This window comes from Sporobolomyces koalae (genome assembly GCF_050403365.1).
Source record: "Sporobolomyces koalae JCM15063 DNA, S_koalae_JCM15063T_v1_ctg7, whole genome shotgun sequence".
Lineage (NCBI taxonomy): Eukaryota > Fungi > Basidiomycota > Microbotryomycetes > Sporidiobolales > Sporidiobolaceae > Sporobolomyces > Sporobolomyces koalae.
The window spans coordinates 46,142-62,238 of NW_027481764.1; the positions used below are offsets into that span (position 1 = coordinate 46,142).

General features: G+C 55.2%; 6 protein-coding genes across 6 annotated transcripts; 2 read left to right on the plus strand and 4 right to left on the minus strand.

The window, feature by feature from the left end:
• Nucleotides 1–9: 9 nt before the first annotated feature.
• On the minus strand, nucleotides 10–4,868 carry AMS1 (alpha-mannosidase; the record flags this gene model as incomplete). Its single annotated transcript, XM_076677083.1, has 22 exons — nucleotides 10–138; nucleotides 209–564; nucleotides 644–894; nucleotides 966–1,114; nucleotides 1,189–1,307; nucleotides 1,388–1,573; nucleotides 1,649–1,982; nucleotides 2,046–2,116; nucleotides 2,187–2,395; nucleotides 2,450–2,635; nucleotides 2,702–2,781; nucleotides 2,853–3,151; nucleotides 3,213–3,367; nucleotides 3,424–3,458; nucleotides 3,526–3,704; nucleotides 3,763–3,836; nucleotides 3,901–3,962; nucleotides 4,031–4,105; nucleotides 4,173–4,383; nucleotides 4,449–4,525; nucleotides 4,600–4,709; nucleotides 4,784–4,868. 22 exons carry the CDS (start codon nucleotides 4,866–4,868, stop codon nucleotides 10–12), a joined length of 3,432 nt encoding a protein of 1,143 aa, XP_076535602.1.
• Nucleotides 4,869–6,230: 1,362 nt separating this feature from the next.
• Nucleotides 6,231–10,234, plus strand: SEC26 (coatomer subunit beta; the record flags this gene model as incomplete). The annotated part of the gene is made up of 16 exons (XM_076677084.1): nucleotides 6,231–6,398; nucleotides 6,507–6,577; nucleotides 6,648–6,716; nucleotides 6,778–6,799; nucleotides 6,859–6,963; nucleotides 7,032–7,148; nucleotides 7,213–7,404; nucleotides 7,469–7,580; nucleotides 7,650–7,927; nucleotides 8,010–8,363; nucleotides 8,431–8,772; nucleotides 8,848–9,165; nucleotides 9,251–9,550; nucleotides 9,626–9,772; nucleotides 9,833–9,908; nucleotides 9,981–10,234. 16 exons carry the CDS (start codon nucleotides 6,231–6,233, stop codon nucleotides 10,232–10,234), a joined length of 2,925 nt encoding a protein of 974 aa, XP_076535603.1.
• Nucleotides 10,235–10,786: 552 nt separating this feature from the next.
• On the minus strand, nucleotides 10,787–11,137 carry JCM15063_004041 (uncharacterized protein; the record flags this gene model as incomplete). Its single annotated transcript, XM_076677085.1, has 1 exon — nucleotides 10,787–11,137. The coding sequence occupies one exon, from the start codon at nucleotides 11,135–11,137 to the stop codon at nucleotides 10,787–10,789; it is 351 nt and encodes a 116-aa protein (XP_076535604.1).
• A 656-nt stretch (nucleotides 11,138–11,793) lies between these two features.
• On the minus strand, nucleotides 11,794–12,258 carry JCM15063_004042 (uncharacterized protein; the record flags this gene model as incomplete). The annotated part of the gene is made up of 2 exons (XM_076677086.1): nucleotides 11,794–12,043; nucleotides 12,107–12,258. The coding sequence occupies 2 exons, from the start codon at nucleotides 12,256–12,258 to the stop codon at nucleotides 11,794–11,796; spliced, it is 402 nt and encodes a 133-aa protein (XP_076535605.1).
• A 454-nt stretch (nucleotides 12,259–12,712) lies between these two features.
• BIO2 (biotin synthase) lies at nucleotides 12,713–14,475 on the minus strand (the record flags this gene model as incomplete). The annotated part of the gene is made up of 8 exons (XM_076677087.1): nucleotides 12,713–12,901; nucleotides 12,963–13,053; nucleotides 13,125–13,259; nucleotides 13,313–13,455; nucleotides 13,520–13,646; nucleotides 13,711–13,830; nucleotides 14,002–14,174; nucleotides 14,284–14,475. 8 exons carry the CDS (start codon nucleotides 14,473–14,475, stop codon nucleotides 12,713–12,715), a joined length of 1,170 nt encoding a protein of 389 aa, XP_076535606.1.
• A 211-nt stretch (nucleotides 14,476–14,686) lies between these two features.
• Nucleotides 14,687–15,825, plus strand: SOD2 (superoxide dismutase SOD2; the record flags this gene model as incomplete). Its single annotated transcript, XM_076677088.1, has 7 exons — nucleotides 14,687–14,800; nucleotides 14,881–14,931; nucleotides 15,045–15,132; nucleotides 15,199–15,212; nucleotides 15,290–15,481; nucleotides 15,558–15,653; nucleotides 15,742–15,825. 7 exons carry the CDS (start codon nucleotides 14,687–14,689, stop codon nucleotides 15,823–15,825), a joined length of 639 nt encoding a protein of 212 aa, XP_076535607.1.
• Between the last annotated feature and the right edge of the window lie 272 nt (nucleotides 15,826–16,097).

Genomic DNA, 16,097 nt, shown 5'->3' on the forward strand with positions numbered 1-16,097 from the left:
AAGATTCTTTCACTTGGCGGCAAACGTAATCTTGATCGTCTTGACTTCGAACCCTCTCAGCGTGACAGGGAATTCAACCGAATTCTGTCCCGTCGTCGACTTGATTGATTTGACTTCCTCGAGATCACGTTCCAACAACTACACGGTGTGTACAGACGAGAATCAGGTTCCGGGACTTGCTTCGAGGAGATTTCTCAGGAATACTCACGTCACAGACTGTCACTTTGTCCACTCGCAACCCTCCCTTGTCAAACGCGTCGAGGTCGACTTTGACCGTGGCTCGACCCCGTCCTCCAAGACTCTCGTACAGTCTCACGATGACGCTCGAACCGTACTTGGCAGGACTCGTCGAAGATCCAAAGTGATCTTCCTCGCCTCGTTTGACCGTGTCGAGCACGACATTGCGAGTCGACGTGCCCGCCGCAAGTGAGATTGGAAGAGTGGTCGCATGCGCAACGATCGGTTCGTTCGAAGATGCCGCAACGCGAACATGGAGCGGGTAGTTGAAGTGGCGAGCGACAGCGACGACGTCTGAATCCAGGAAACTCGATCGATGAGGGTACACTGGCAGAGACGAATTGGATGATCAACAAAGTCAGGGCTTGCCTCCTGTCGTTCGAAGCTCTTAGGGTTAAAAACTCACAAGCGAATGCAAACTCGTGTTGACCTTGATCTTGTTCGGCATCTGGAATCGTCGCGGCTCGCAACAAGCTCAATCGGATTGTACCACCTTCGACCGCGTGTCCGTACTTGCAGTCGTTCAACAAGGCGATACCGTATCCAAACTCGGACACGTCGCAGAACCGGTGCGCGACCGATTCAAACTTGGCTCGGTCCCACGTCGTGTTGCGATGTACAGGTCGTTGCGTGAACCCAAATTGGTTCTCAAAGATACTGCGTAGAAATTATCTTTTCGTCATTAGCGGGAGTGCGAGACGGAGAGAGGACGCGAAGCAAAAACGAACGCCATGTCTCCCGTCGGGGCGATCGTGGTCGGGACCTCCCATTTCAAGAATCGGTGTCGCTCGTGCCAATCGATCTTGGCGTCAAACTGGATCAAACTGAGCGCGTCGGATTTGAGAGAAGGCGAGAACGCATCGAGCGAGATTGTGCACTGTTCGCGATCGGAAGGACCTTCTTTATCAGTCCCCGACTCGAGAGGTGTTCGAGGAGACATTTAGTACGAACCTTCATTCGGCTCTGACCGATGTGATAGACGGCTTCGACAGACGCGCGCAGCGGTCCATCCTCGACCACTCGAACCGACGAAGCGGTGACTTGCTTCTTGGTCTCGAGGTGGAAGGCATCTGCAGGACTCTCGAAAGTGAAGGTTCAGCAACTGACAAGTGTGTTGTTTCCAGGCGAAGTGCCTGCTTCCAAGACTGACCGACATCCCAAGCATCCCAGTTGAGCGGCGTGTCCTCGAAAATGACGAATCCAGCCGTCTCGCCCGGAACGAGCAAATCTCGATCGGCGGCTTTATCATAGATAGACGTGAGTCGACCCTCTGACGAAACAACCACTTCGACTTGATCGTTGTAGAGCAAGATCGCGTCGCCTTCGATCTTGCGGGCTAATCAGGGTGGAAAAAATCGACATTGACGGTTAGGACCAGCCGCTAGGGCGTAAAGCGCAGGCTCTAACTGACCTCGGACCCCACAGCCTGAAGCGTGGACTTGTTCACTCGTCTTGCTGTGTGCGATCAAGCCCCCTTCCGCGCCCACCTCAAGGACGACGTAGGCACTCTCGTCATCTTCTCTAGTGCGAGAGGGTTGGATAGCAGCATCGGACAACGCTCGTGCCGTAGCGAGCGGGATCTTGACGAGACTGCGACGTGCGAGGCCTGTCGTAGAGACACCAAAGAGCGTGTCACGGGAACCCGAGAGCGAAGCGGCCGAGTCGATCGAGACGCTTGCAGGCAATAGCGCATCGAGTGCATTCGACAGGAGAGTGAGTCCCTTGGAAGCGACGTTGGCATAGATCTGGTTTCGCGGAGAGGTGATGAGCTTCTTGAGGAATACTGAATTCATGAACACCTCGCTCACCTTTTCAGCGTCCTCGTAGACGAGACCGATCGCACTGCCGGGCAAAACATCGTGGAACTGGCAGAGGAGGACTAGGGTTGCATAGGGAATGCGAGGATAAGCTTTTTATTTGCCAGGCCGGAATCGACGGAACAAGCTCACCATCCTCCCACAAGGGTTGCAATCCATCTCGAGGGTACCTGTAACCTCCTTTGCGGAATTTGCCCCCATTCTGCGCCTGAAGCAACGATGCGAGAGTGCCGATAAACTCGATGTCGTGGAGCAAGATCTCGGATTTGCGATTGTGCCGCTTGATAGAACCATGAGAAGTGGCAGTTCCTCGGTGAAGTTCAAGGTACAACTCTCCAGACCTGTTCGAGCTCAGTCAGCAAACCTGAAGCAAGTATGTGTGGATGAGGACCCACCAAGTCGGCAACTTGGCTCCATTGTCAGTCGTCTTGACGAGGTTGTCGTAAAACTCGTCGACCGAGGTACCCATTTTGACTTTGGGAATTTCACCTGCCTCGTTCGCAACGGCGCGACAACGTCGAAGGTTCTCGAGCATAGGCGCAAGGGGTCCTCCTCCTCCGTCACCGTTTCCAAACGTGAGCCTGTGCGCACGCAAGATCGAGGTCAGGAACATTTCGACACTTTAACCCGATGACATTCACACTTGCAGGCCAGCAGGTGAGGCTTGAAGGGATTTGTGCCCGCGCCAGGTGTTGAGGACGTCGTCGACGGATGCGGCGGCAGTGTACTGTACATGACGAGTGCCAGTTCGTCAGCCTCCGGGGCAGAGCCAGTTCGAAGAACACAAGCTTCGCTCACCGTGTTTTGGGGACAGAAGTGGCAGACAATCTGGGTTCCGTCTTGACCTTTCCATCTGAAACTCGTCAACGGGAAATCGTTGAACTGGTTCCACGAGATCTTCTGCGTGAAAAAGTAATCGCAGCCCGCCAACCTCGCAAGTTGAGGAATTTGCGCATTGTAGCCAAAGGAGTCGGGCAGCCAAAACGTGCGGCAGTAGGAACCGAATCGCGAATGGAAATAGCGTTGGCCGAACAGCAACTGTCGTACGAGGGACTCTCCCGAAGGTAGGAGCTGGTCAGACTCGACCCACATTCCACCTGCAGTACCAAAGTGTGAGTGTCCAGCCTGTAAAATCTGGCTAGTAGAAAGTGAGCTTACCGATCGGAATGAAGTTGCCGTCATGAACCTTGGCTCGGATCTTGTTGAACAGCTGGGGGTAGTCTTTCTCAAGCCAGGCAAACTGTTGGGCCTGCGAGGCGACAAAGCGGTGTTCAGGGTATCGCTCCATGAGATCGAGCTGCGTTGACCAAGATCTGCCATGACGATACATGAGCACAGCCGGGTCGTTTCAAACAAGAGAAACATCTACCTAGCCGTCTTTTGGCGAGTTTGCGCAAACGTCCACTATGTTTCGAATGGGAGGATGAGCGTAATGGTGCGAGACGGTATAGAGATGACAAGGAGGACGTACGAGCCAAGCCGTGTCGATGTGACAGTTGCCGATGCCCCAACTGTCGACCTTGCTATCCTCGCCCTGCGAATAGACCTTGTCCTCGAGCTCTTGCCACTTCTTGCCAAACACGTGCTCGGCGAGCTTGCGACATTTTGCAATCGACGACAGGTCGTGCGAATCGAAAGCGTTCATAATGTCTGTGCCCCGAATAGGGTCAGTCCGCTGCGAGTGTCGATCCGACGAAACAAGACATACCATTTCCGGTCTCCAAGCATTTGTTCCCGAGAGGAGAACGTTCGGGAAGGGTCCTTGCGAGATCCTTGATACATCTGCGAAATTTCGAGGCGGTGAGTACTCAGGATCGAGGAGGGAGATCAGCATGGACTAGCTTACCTGAAATCCCACAGGAGGTGCCACGCATCCATTCGGGGTACGACAAGGTCTGCCGAGTTGAGCTGCGATCGTTTTTCCAATCAGATCAGACATGCTCAATCGAGAAATTCTCTGCGTGGTTAGGACATACGCGGAAGTAGCGGTTGTTATCGGGAGGACCGTTCGTCTCTCCCATTCCATTGCCAAACATGGCATTGCACGAGACCTGGGTAGCAAGTCGAGGGAGATCAGTCTTTGGTGCCAGAAACGGGTCAAGCGGACCGAGCACACACCTCGATGTAGTACTTGTATGTACTTGCCCGTTTGTCCTTGGGAAGGATAAACTCGACCCTTCGAAGGTTGTCGTACCCTCCGGTCAAACCTTGTAGAGGACAACCTTCCGTGTCGAATACGCAGCCTTCGCACGACGGGTCAAACTCGAGTTGTACTCGTTCCGCTTTTGCCCACGACTCGGGCACTTTGAGTGTAACTCGGAACCAGTGACTGATGGAAAAGGGAAGCTTTTCAGTGTTCAATTTGGCGCAGGGAGAGTTGGGCTCAGAACTGACTTTGTCCACGAAGGTCCCAAAAGGACGCCCTTTTCGACGGACTTGAATGGCTTCCTGATTACCTCTTCAAAGGGAGTCTGAGATGCCACCGAACATACATGCATCAGCTGGCGAACGGGGATACAGAGCAGACTTGGCGAGAGGACAGAACCTTTTCCTTGCCAGGTGACGACCACAACTCGATCTGGACGTGCTCGCGATCATCGATTCTATGTTCGAACAGGACCTCGCTGATCTTGCCTTCGAATTGATCGAGTCGGCCTATGGGTCAAACGGCGGGAACCGAATTTAGCGGGGAACGACGCCCACGAGGTGGGGCGAGAGCAGGACTTTACCGAGAGTTAGGCCACGGAAGTGAGGCGGTCGAGGTCCGGAAGTGTCGAAGCGTGGGTACGGGTCTCGCGGTACGGCGGAGGCCATGCTGAGAGGAGCTAGAGGGAGAGTGGGGCTCGAAATCGCAGCAAAGGTTGCACAGGGCGTAGTAGAGCGTAGGCGCGGCAGTCGAGCGTCGGCTTGAAGCTGTCAAGGTCTGTTCGAGCTCCGAGAGTGCACCTCAGAAGTGAGAAGCAGGGGAGTTGCAGGTTGAACGTGGTGGATCCGACGTTTGCGATCGACTTTCCGATCCGACGAGCCAATTCATCTTCGCCATCTAGGCGTCAAAGCCCGACAAATACGCTCTACTCCCTCAACTGCGGTGTCACAAACGAGCCAGGCTCGCACAGGATAGCGCTTCTGCCGAAAATTTATTCTCTCGAATCTGCTCGTGCGCTCGTACGTCTGTTCGACAGCCACCTGCACTGCTAGTAGCAATACCCAGAGAGCTACCTGATGAAAGAGCTCGCCTTGCATCTGAACAAGCTATATCCGTGTCGAGAGGTCTACGCATCAAGCTCGTCGTCTCTCGTCACTATTTTCGTCCCATGCAGCGTCTGCGCACCGTCGACAGGAATGTACCGTTCGACAGCATGAAACCGACGACAGGCGGGATCGTGGCCCGAAGTAGGGTTGAGGGGCTGTGACGGCACAGACCGCTTTATAACTATTCGGACGCTGTTCAGATAGCATCGCGGCCAATCACACCTCGGTCTGCTAGGATCATAACTTGTGATCGTCGCTGCAAGGCTTTCCCGTGGTCTCATCTTTGGAAGGTCGAGCCCAAGGCGGATGTGCGACCCCGGGTGAATGGCGCTGCTGTACGAGGCCTTCCTTCCTTCACCCTATGCGTTCGCATAGGGCGAGCTCATTCCGTCCTTCTGTACGCCGGCGTGTCCATATGATCGGGTCTGCCAGGTCTGCCGAGGGGTGTGGGTTCCGGGGTTAACCACTCCGAGAGCGTTTCGGGAGGGACGAATGGCACTGTTGAGCGACGCTCCTCGCGCCTGGATCCAGGCGGAATTGAACGATTGTGCCGCGGGGGCCTCGCTTGCGCAGGCGATGAAGCGTAGTGTGATGCAGTTGAGCGAGGCGACGAGATTGTCAGGATGTAAACCATGAAGCAGCGTCGGACTGTGGGAGCAGTTCCTAGAGCGACGTGTGAGACGTTTCATGTCATTGAAACTGGCCCAGGCAGATGCAGTACAAAGAGAGTGAGACGAAAGAGCGAGAGAGGATATCGCGCGCTCCAAGTCACGTCGCATCTCCTCCCGATTCCGATACCCCGTCGCCTGTCTCGCACGAGAGCAATACGAGACTAGGCTTGCGAATCGAGCCGGACCTCCTGCACGGCGTAGCATTCCCCATTCCCATACGCGCTCGACACTACTCGCTTCCGAACGCATCTCGATGGCAGCCTCGAACGAGAAGAACCTCGCGTTCACGCTCGTCGCCGATGAAGGCGATCTCGGCTACCAGCCGCAGGACCTGCGCGCCGCGCTCGAGAAGGGAACCGATGAACTCAAACTCGACACGTTGAGGCGGATCATCGTCTCGACTCTCAACGGCCAGCCTCAGGTGAGCGACCTTGACAGCATTTGTTCGGCACGACTGCACCAACGAACCGATGCATGACGCGCCCGAATCTTGACGAGCTGACCTGATCCCATTGCGAGCAACCCGCAGCCGACGCTGTTGATGCCGATCATCCAGTTCGTCCTCCCGTCCAAGTCGAAGCAGATCAAGAAACTCCTGCAGTAGGTCTCTCATTCGCTCATGACGCGCGAACCCAACGGACGTGACGCTGACTTTGACCTGCACCGACAGTTTCTACTGGGAAATCTGCCCCAAGTATGACGAGAATGGCAAGCTCAAGCAGGAGATGATCCTCGTCTGGTACGTCTGATCGTTGCGTCTACAGAATCCGATCATCTAAAGCTGATCCTACCGTTTGCAGCAATGCGATCCGAAACGACCTCGTATGCTTTCCAACGATTTGTGATCGCTACTTGATTCTAATCCTCGTATTACTTTGCAGCAACACCCCAACGAGTATATTCGGGGTGCAACCCTCAGATTCATCCAGAAACTGCGCGAGCCCGAGCTCCTCGAACCGCTCATCCCGACATGCAGGCAGTGTCTCGTGAGTGCCTCATGCTGGGCTATCGTCGCTTAGTCGCGCAATGCGCTCACATCCGGGTCTACCTCTAGGAACATCGTCATTCGTACGTGAGGAAGAACGCCGTCATGGCCATCTTCACCATCTACAAGAACTTTGACTTCCTCATCCCGGATGCGCCCGAACTTATCCAAACTTTCATGGCTGCGGTAAGTGCGCGCTCAAAGATGTCTGGTATAATGCCAAACACTGACGCTCTCGACGATCGTGCAGGAGTCTGACACGACCTCGTTGCGCAACGCCTTCGTGATGCTTCAAGCCGTCTCGTCTTCCCGAGCAGTCGAATACTTCCTGTCGATCTACGATCAGATCCCGAATCTCGACGAGATGATGCAGCTGAGCGTCATCGAGTTGATCCGGAAAGAATCCAAGTCGACTGGCGCCGGCAACGAGGGCGCGCTCAAGGTGAGCACAACTCTGCTCGTCTGCTCACCCGATGGCGCTGATTTTGTTGTGCGTGGCTATCCAGGCACGATACATTAAGTGCATCTTTGAGCTGCTCAACTCGGGATCGCATTCCGTCAAATACGAGGCTGCTGCAACTCTTACTACCTTGACCCAAAACCCCGCTGCTGTCAAAGGTGACTACTCCATTCTGTGCCATATCAAATCGCTCTTAAGAGAAACTGACCGAGTCTCTTGTCTGACAGCCGCCGCCGCATGCCTCATCTCGCTCGTCATCCAAGAACCGTCAAACAACGTCAAGACGATCGTCCTGTCGCGCATCTCTCTCCTGCACCAGAAGCACGAGCACGTTCTGGACGAGCTGGTCATGGACATCCTCCGGGTGGTTGGTAGTCCCGACATGGATGTGCGCAGGAAAGCGTTGGAGATCGCGCTCGACATGGTCAGCTCGCGCAACGTCGAAGAGGTGATCGGGTTCCTCAAGAAGGAGCTGATCAAGACTCTCGACGGTACCTTCGAGAAGGTTCGTTCCTCTCTCCTCTAGCTTACAGAATCGTCTATGCAGCGAGATTTCGCTGACATGGAGCTCTCTTCAAACTCGACAGGCGACCGAGTACCGACAACTGTTGATCCAGACGATCCACTCATGCGCGATCAAACATTCGGAAGTTGCAGCGTCGGTCGTGCACGTCCTCATGGAATTCCTCGGAGACGCCTCAAACGCGTCGGCGGTAGACGTGATCGCGTTCGTACGGGAAGTTGTCGAGAAGTTCCCGAACCTGCGAAGTGGTATCGTCGACAAGCTCTTGCAGACGTTCCCGGACATCAAGAGCGGCAAGGTTTTCCGAGGTGCCATGTGGATCGTTGGAGAATACGCTGCGACCCGGGAAGAGGTTGGAGATGCCATGGAGAAGGTCAGGCAGGTCATTGGCGAGATCCCGATTCTCGCATCTGAACAAGTCAGTCCCGGAATCCATTCCTCTTCGTGATCGCACGCCCCTGCTGATGCATCAGGACCTCTCGTAGCGTCTCCTCGATCAAGCCGAGCAAGAGGCACAAGCTTCGACCGCCGATCAGCTGAACGGCGAGTCGCACCTCGCGCAGAAATCGGTCCCGACCTCGACTACCCGAGTCCTTGCCGACGGAACTTACGCGACCGAGACGGTGTTCTCGTCGACGACGTCCGCTTCGCACGCTGCGAATCTCGAGGCCGTCAAGGCTGCAGCGAAACCCCCTCTCCGAGCTTTGATCCTCGGAGGAGACTTCTACACAGCGACTGTCCTCGCGGCAACTTTGACCAAGCTCGTGTTGCGTTTCCGAGAGCTGAGTGAAGGAGATGATCAGTCTGTCAACGTCCTTCGAGCAGAGGTACACTTTGTCTTTCTCTCTTCGTGCACGACTTGGGCAGAAGGCTGACCGGGATACGCATCTCCGAGCAAACAGTGCATGTTGATCATGACCTCGCTCATCCGAGTGGGACAATCCCAATTCTCGGCTGTGCCGATCGACGAAGACGCCCAGGAGCGAATCCTCACGTGCCTCCAATGTCTCGCCGAACTCGGCAATGCCGCGCACGCCGCCAAGGTCGAAGAGATCTTCCTGCAAGACACGCAAAAGGCGTACACCATGATGGTCGAGCACGAGGAAGTCAAGGCGAGGGAGAAGAAGAAGCGGGAGGAGAAGAGCAGCCAGGTTCAAGCCGATGATCTCATCTCGTTCCGACAACTCGCCAAGAAGACGAACGGGGCAGAAGCGGACGAGGTGAGGCCCTTGCGTGCTCTCGCTGTGGTTGTCTCGCCCTTTGAGTGATCGATGCTGATCCCTTGCTCGCGTTCTCAAAACGCAGTACGAACTGGATCTGACAAAGGCTACAGGCACGATCGAGGCGGCCAAGGACGACTTTATCTCGAAACTGCAACGGGTCGTGCAGCTGACTGGTTTCTCGGACCCGGTTTACGCCGAAGCCTATGTCAACGTGCAAGGCTTCGACATCTTCCTCGACGTCCTCATTGTCAATCAAACGAACGAGACGCTGCAAAACTTGACCTGCGAGTTTGCGACGCTGGGTGACCTCAAACTCGTCGAGCGACCAACGACGCACACTCTCGGTCCACAAAGCTTCCAATCCATCAAGGCAACTATCAAGGTGAAAGACACTTCCCGTCATCCCGTTGTAGCTGAAAGTGAATTGATGAGCTGACGCACACGTCTCTGCTACTAGGTGTCTTCGACCGAGACCGGAGTCATTTTCGGAAACATTTTCTACGATGGCGCGTCTGCCTCGAACGATTCTCAATGTGTCGTGCTCAACGACATCCACATCGACATTCTCGACTACATCACGCCCGGATACTGCAACGAGGCTCAAGTGCGATCTTTTCCTGCTCTCTGCGTCTCGGGTTTTCGCTTACTGACCACCGTACTACAGTTCCGGAGTATGTGGACCGAGTTTGAATGGGAGAACAAGGTCAACGTCTCGACGTCGATTGATAACCTCCGATCATGTAAGCCCAGATGCGCTTTCTTCCGTTAGTCCGCTCAAATCGATATTGACCCGCCATTATGCGATGTCCTAGACTTGGCGCACATCATGTCTTCGACCAACATGGCGTGCCTCACTCCCGATGCCGCCCTCGAAGGCGACTGCGGATTCCTCTCGGCGAACCTGTACGCGAGGTCGTTGTTTGGCGAGGACGCGCTCGCGAACTTGTCGATCGAGAAACTCGCCGACGGCAGTCTGACCGGTCACGTTCGAATTCGTTCCAAGACTCAAGGTATCGCTCTGTCGCTTGGAGACCGAATCACGGTCTCCCAGAAGACGGCAGTCTAAACCCCGTCCATCGACTTTGTTGCCGCCTTGCCCCGTTCTTCGATTCCGGTTTTCCCCTTTTGTCACGCTTACCCTTTTCCTTCTTCATTCTGGTTGTGCTTTCCTTCCACCCATATTCTGTGTATTCCCCTTCCAACTTCTTCGCGCCTCCTGACAGAGTCTGCAGTACCCGAAAAAACATCTCTCACTACTGAGGATTTTTCCCTACTTTCGCGCAGTCGACGAGATTCGAAAGCAAGTGTAACGGATCGCAAAGAGAGCTCAAGGAACGGTCGCGACAGACGCGAAAGAAGGTTCGATTGAGCGACAGGAGAACTGATTGAAAACAACACGAAAGGGTACACGACAACGGGTGAACGAGGTCTCTGCGGAGAACTAGGCGAATGTGACAAGCAACAAATGGTAACACCGAGCGAGAGTCAGGGAGGGAGGGAAGAATCCCGGCGGGATCTGAAGGAAGACACTAAGTGGGAATGGTCAGCCGGATCGAATGATGGAACAAAACAACAACAAGATGACGCTGGGACTTGCCGGTCAAGTGGGGACGGCTCTTCAGCACTCAAAGTGTTGTCTACGACTTCTTGTTTGCGGCATCATGACCTCGACCGCGCAAACCCCTTCCTTCTCCTGGAGCCACCTCTTGACGTCTTGTACTTCTCGAGCGGGAGGATTCGAGGACGGTACGCCGTGCAACTCGTAGATGTACTCGTTCGAGAGTTGACCGACTGGACCAACGTACGAGAGCGAGGTCGAGAGGTCCGACCCTTGAGAGGAGCTGTCGGACGATTGGGAAAATGACGAGTGTGAAGGCGAAGCCGGGGATGGCAGGATCGACTCGGGTGGGACTCGGGTCGAGATGGTCAAGTACGTGGAGTTTGAATAGTCTAGTTTGGGTGGCGCCATGGCTTCAGAGAGGGGGAAGGTGGTGGTCAATCACCGCATCGCGGCGCCGCCCACGCCGAGTTTCCAATTTCCAGATTGATCTATTGCCCCTGTCTCAAATCTTCCTTTGCTCTTCCATGGAATCTGATACAAGGGTTTCTACCTTCTCTGCCACATCGCGATAGCCATCTTCTCGAGGAAACAGTCTGATAAACATTTAAGCATCCCTTGATCGGAAATCTCAGATCAGAGAGGGTCGAGAGGGCGATCAAAACCTTTGTAATGTCTCCGAGCCGGGACTGAGCTCACAATTCAAACTAAGAAAAACACGGACTACGATGACGCAAGAAGCTGAGGGAAACCAATCCGGGCTAGGACGCAAGTAGGAGGAGGTACGAGTCAACCACCACCTTACAAAGCTCAAACGTCCCCTGCGTAAATGACCTGTTGCCTTCGGGAAACCATGTGCGGTTCTCCATGTGTGAGTGAGTGGTCGGATGTGAGGGAAGATTTCGATGTATCACCGGGACCCTGTTGGGAGAAGGACTCAGCCGATGTCGGTTTGTACTTATCTGTCCCCAATTAACGCAAGCGGGGCATGCGTTGACTCACTTCATGCTGGGGTTCTAGGGAGCGCAGCGTGTGTTGTAGCTGGGGTACGGCCTGAAGCAGGCGAGTCAGTGACCATGTCGCTCTCCGGTCCGTGCCGCGGCCGCAAACGGGGCCTTGCGCACCTTGGACTCTCCCATCGCAGCACTGCCACTTTCCCGGTGAGCTTTATCACGGATTAGTTTCGTCCTCGCTGCGTCGGTTCTCAAGATTTCCTTCCCGGGCTTCCTCTTTTTCAGCCACTTGCGCTGGTTTTCTTCTTCCTGTTTCTGCTCCTTTGCTTCGCGTCGCCTTTGGCCTTTTCGCATCCGAACCTCTCTACGACAGAGGGAGATTAACGTCAGGGGACATGAGGTCGGAAGTCTTGCAGACTTGACTTACTCAACCGATGCTTCTCCCCGCCTGGCGGCAGCGAAACTGTCGCTTAGACGCATACCAGGCGGAGTGACATCGGGCACTTTGCGATCGTATTTTTGATCGGAACGCTTGTGATCGGACAAGTTGTCTCCAGAACCATTCGACGCATGAGACATCGTAGTGGGATCGAGTCGCAACGGCGTAGGGCCAAATGAACAGTGCAGAGAGAGAGAGAGAGAGAGAGAAACAGAGGAGACAAGGTGCACGTTCATGATGCGCGAGATTGAGCAGAGGCCGTTTTCCGTATGTCCGGAGCACGGTTCCTCTTGCGAAGGCCGCAGCTCGCGGCTCTCGCGGCTCTCGCCGTGCAACGTGCACTCGTCTTTGCATCAGAAGGGGAAAGAACAAAGAGCCTGTTTGTGGCTTTATTTTCGTGGTACACCAAGAAACGAATCGGGCAAGGTACAAGGTCGACTTGGTACTCCCAAAGAAAAGAACGAAGGAAAAAAAGACAAGAGCGGGCCAGGGCGCGAACCGAAGCGGGCACCCAGGATGAAACGAGAGGCGAGGGGTTTGTAACGAGCGTATCCCCGGGATCTGCACTCGGAGGATCATCGGGGAAAAAGGTGTCTAGGCGGAAACCTCGGCTTGAGCGGCTTCGGCAGCTTTGCGCTGTTCGGTCGCTTGGAGCGCAGATTGGTTCTCCTTCATGCGCACGGTGGTCGACTCGAACGAGCGCATGCCTTTCAGACCCCATCGAGCGAGCATCGAGTGATCCTCATCCCATCCGGAAGTGGGAGTCGTAAGCATTCGTTCACCCTGATAACGCCAAAGGGTCAGCTTTGCGAAATGCAGCAGCAAAGTGAACAGCTTGACGTACAGTGAAGATGGCGTTCGCTCCAGCCATGAAGGCGAGAGCTTGTTCAGATTCGGTGTAACTGATTCGGCCGGCAGCGAAACGGATAATCGAGCTGTGCGAGCCATTGCAAATTTGCATAAGCTTGGGCAAGTCTAGCGGATACTCTGTCAGAAGTGTTCTCACGTTGGAAGAATGATACGAGCGGTGGCAATCGTGCGGAGGAGTTCTTGAACGGTAACACGCTCGTTCTCTTCGAGGGGAGTTCCAGGAATAGCAACGAGAGCGTTGACGGGGAACGACTCGGGAGGCTCGGGCAATCTGAGAGCAGAAGATCAGCCTCTTGTTTTATGCAAAGAGAGAACGTCACTCACTGGCTCATTTCCCAGATCAAACCCACTCGGTCGCCATCGTTCTCGCCGAGTCCGATGATTCCTCCACTGCAGACACTGATTCCGGCCGAGCGAACGGCCTCGATGGTTTCTAATCGCTCATCGAACTTGCGGGTCGTGATAACCTATTTCGGGGCAGTCATGAGCATTCTCGTGGTTTTTGCACAGTGCCACGCAACCGAGACTCACTTTGGGGTAGTACTCGCGCGAAGTGTCGAGGTTGTGGTTGTAGGCGGTCAGACCGGCATTCTTGAGACGAGCGGCTTGCTCGGGCGTAAGCATTCCGAGGGTCGTGCATACTTCCATGTCGAGAGCACTGTTTGAGACCAGATTGTGCTCAGTCGGCAGCTATGATCACAGAATGGACAAGGAAGACATACCGGACTCCCTCGACCATCTTCAAGATGCGCTCGAAACCTCGCTTGCGCCCGCTCATGTCTCGCCACGCAGCACCCATGCAGAACCTCGTCGAACCGTTCGCCTTGGCCTTCCTCGCTTCCCTGTCATCAGAGGCGACCAAGTGAGGCTCGAGGTCAGTCCAAATGGGTTCGCGAATCAGATCCGACTCAAATCGCGCGCAGAATGCCGAACCCTCGTGCGGTTCGGGCTCCCGGCGGGCATGACCGATCTGGTTCGGATCTCGACGTGGACGACAGGGTTCGAGCGCTTACGTGAGAACGGTCTCGACATCGGTGAGTTTCTCGGCTTTGAGTCCAACCTTGTCGCTGTATTTGCTCGATTGGGCGCAGTACGAGCAGTCCTCGGAACAACCTCCAGTCTTGATGTTGAGGAGCGTGCACAGCTGCACTTGGTCGGGCGGGTGGTTCAAGCGGTGCACGGACGCCTGAGCGCGAGAGAGCGGCGGGGAATCGGGTTGGGGATCACCGAAAGATTTAGTTTCGCGGTGGTTGAGAAATGTGGGGTCGAGATAACCCGCGAGCGCGAGCACTCACCGCACGGAAGATGAGCTCGAACAGCGGCGTGTCGTACACCTCTTGCACCTCCTGCCGAGTCCACGGCTTGGGCTTGAGCGGGTCCACCGCAGTTGCGTTGCCGCGACGAGTTGAGGGAACCGCGAGCGCAACTCTTCGCGGCACTGCAGCTTGGCGCGCGGTAGCGAGCAGGAATCGGGGAGCAGCGACCATGTTCGTGATCGGAAGCTAGGGATGTACGTCGAGCGTCGAAAGAGTCGTGCTGATAGGCGAGAGAGCAGGAGAAGGTGAGCCCGGCATAGGCACTCGCCAAGTCAAACAAATCAAATAACCGCGAATTCCGCGATTACGTTTGCATTAGGCGGACCCGCTTGCCGGAATTAATTCTGGCTTCGCTCCTCCGAAACTCACCCTTCGCCCATTCATGTTCCGCGCAACTGCTCGAGCCATGTCGTCGTTCAACAAGATCCCCGCCACTCTCCCCAAGCTCCCCTACGCATACGATGCGCTCCAGCCTGCCATCTCGGCGCAGATCATGGTTTGTCATCTCTCGGCACCCGTGCCGTCCTCCGACGCTTGCTCGCTTTCGCTGACTCTCCCGCGCCTTCCGCCCTGCAGGAGCTTCACCACTCGAAGCACCACGCTGCGTACGTGACCAACTTTAACAAGGTCAGTCCCGTTGTCACAAGCTCACCCACTGGGGCGAGCGAGCCGGTTGACGCCATCGGCTCGTCTCGCTCACACTCACCCGTTCACCCGCTTATCTGCTCGCGATGTCATAGGCCTCTGAGGACCTCTCGGCTGCCATCCAAGCCCAGGACGTCAAGAAGTCGATCGCCCTCCAAGCCGCCATCAAGTTCAACGGAGGAGGTGAGCGCTCGTGCTCCTTGGTCCGATTCTCTCGTCCCTGACACTGATTTGTTGCTGATGCCGTAGGACACATCAACCACGTGCGTTCGAGCATCGAACTCTTTTACACTTACTGCTCCGTCAGACCCTGATGCTTGTTCTTGATCATGCCAAACAGTCGCTCTTCTGGGAGAACCTTGCCCCTACCTCGAACGGTGGAGGACAATTCCCTTCGTCGGGACCTCTTGCTGATCTCGTCAACAAGGACTTCGGCGGTCTCGATGGACTCAAGAAGGCCGTCAACACTGCCGCCCTTGGCATCCAGGGTTCCGGATGGGCCTGGTTGGGATACAACCCTACCACCAAGAAGGTGAGCTCGAAAGGCGAACAGCAAGCTGGAGAAACTCTGGAACGGTCAGCTGAAATCGCTTGATGACGTGTGACAGTTGGAGGCCGTCGCTACCGCCAACCAGGACCCTCTTCTCGGTTACGTTCCTCTCGTCGGTATCGACATGTGGGAGCACGCCTTCTACCTTGACTACGTGCGTCGTCTATCGTCGAATCTCGGAAGCGCGAGACTAGCGTTCCTTGCTGATTCCGAATTGTTCTGCATCTTTGCGGCGTCTGCAGAAGAACGTCAAGCAATCGTACCTCGATGCGATCTGGGGCGTCATCAACTGGAAGGAGGCCGAGGCTCGTCTCTCCAAGGCCTAAACGTTCTCGGAACAAACTCGAATCAAAGGTGCCGATCGGTGGACTTGCGGTCAGGTCGCAAATGGATAACCTCGTAGTAATCTGTCTCTCTGCTCTGTCACGCGCTGTCCCCGTCCGTACCCAAAGAAAGGTTGGCGGCAATTCATCAGTGCTTTCGTACCATCTCCCGAGGTGTTCGCCTGATCCCGTCCGAAGATTTGCTGTGAGATGCTCATGCAGAGTTTGAGCGCGAGTCAGACTTGCAAACTTGTGATCGGATCTATCATCTTGAT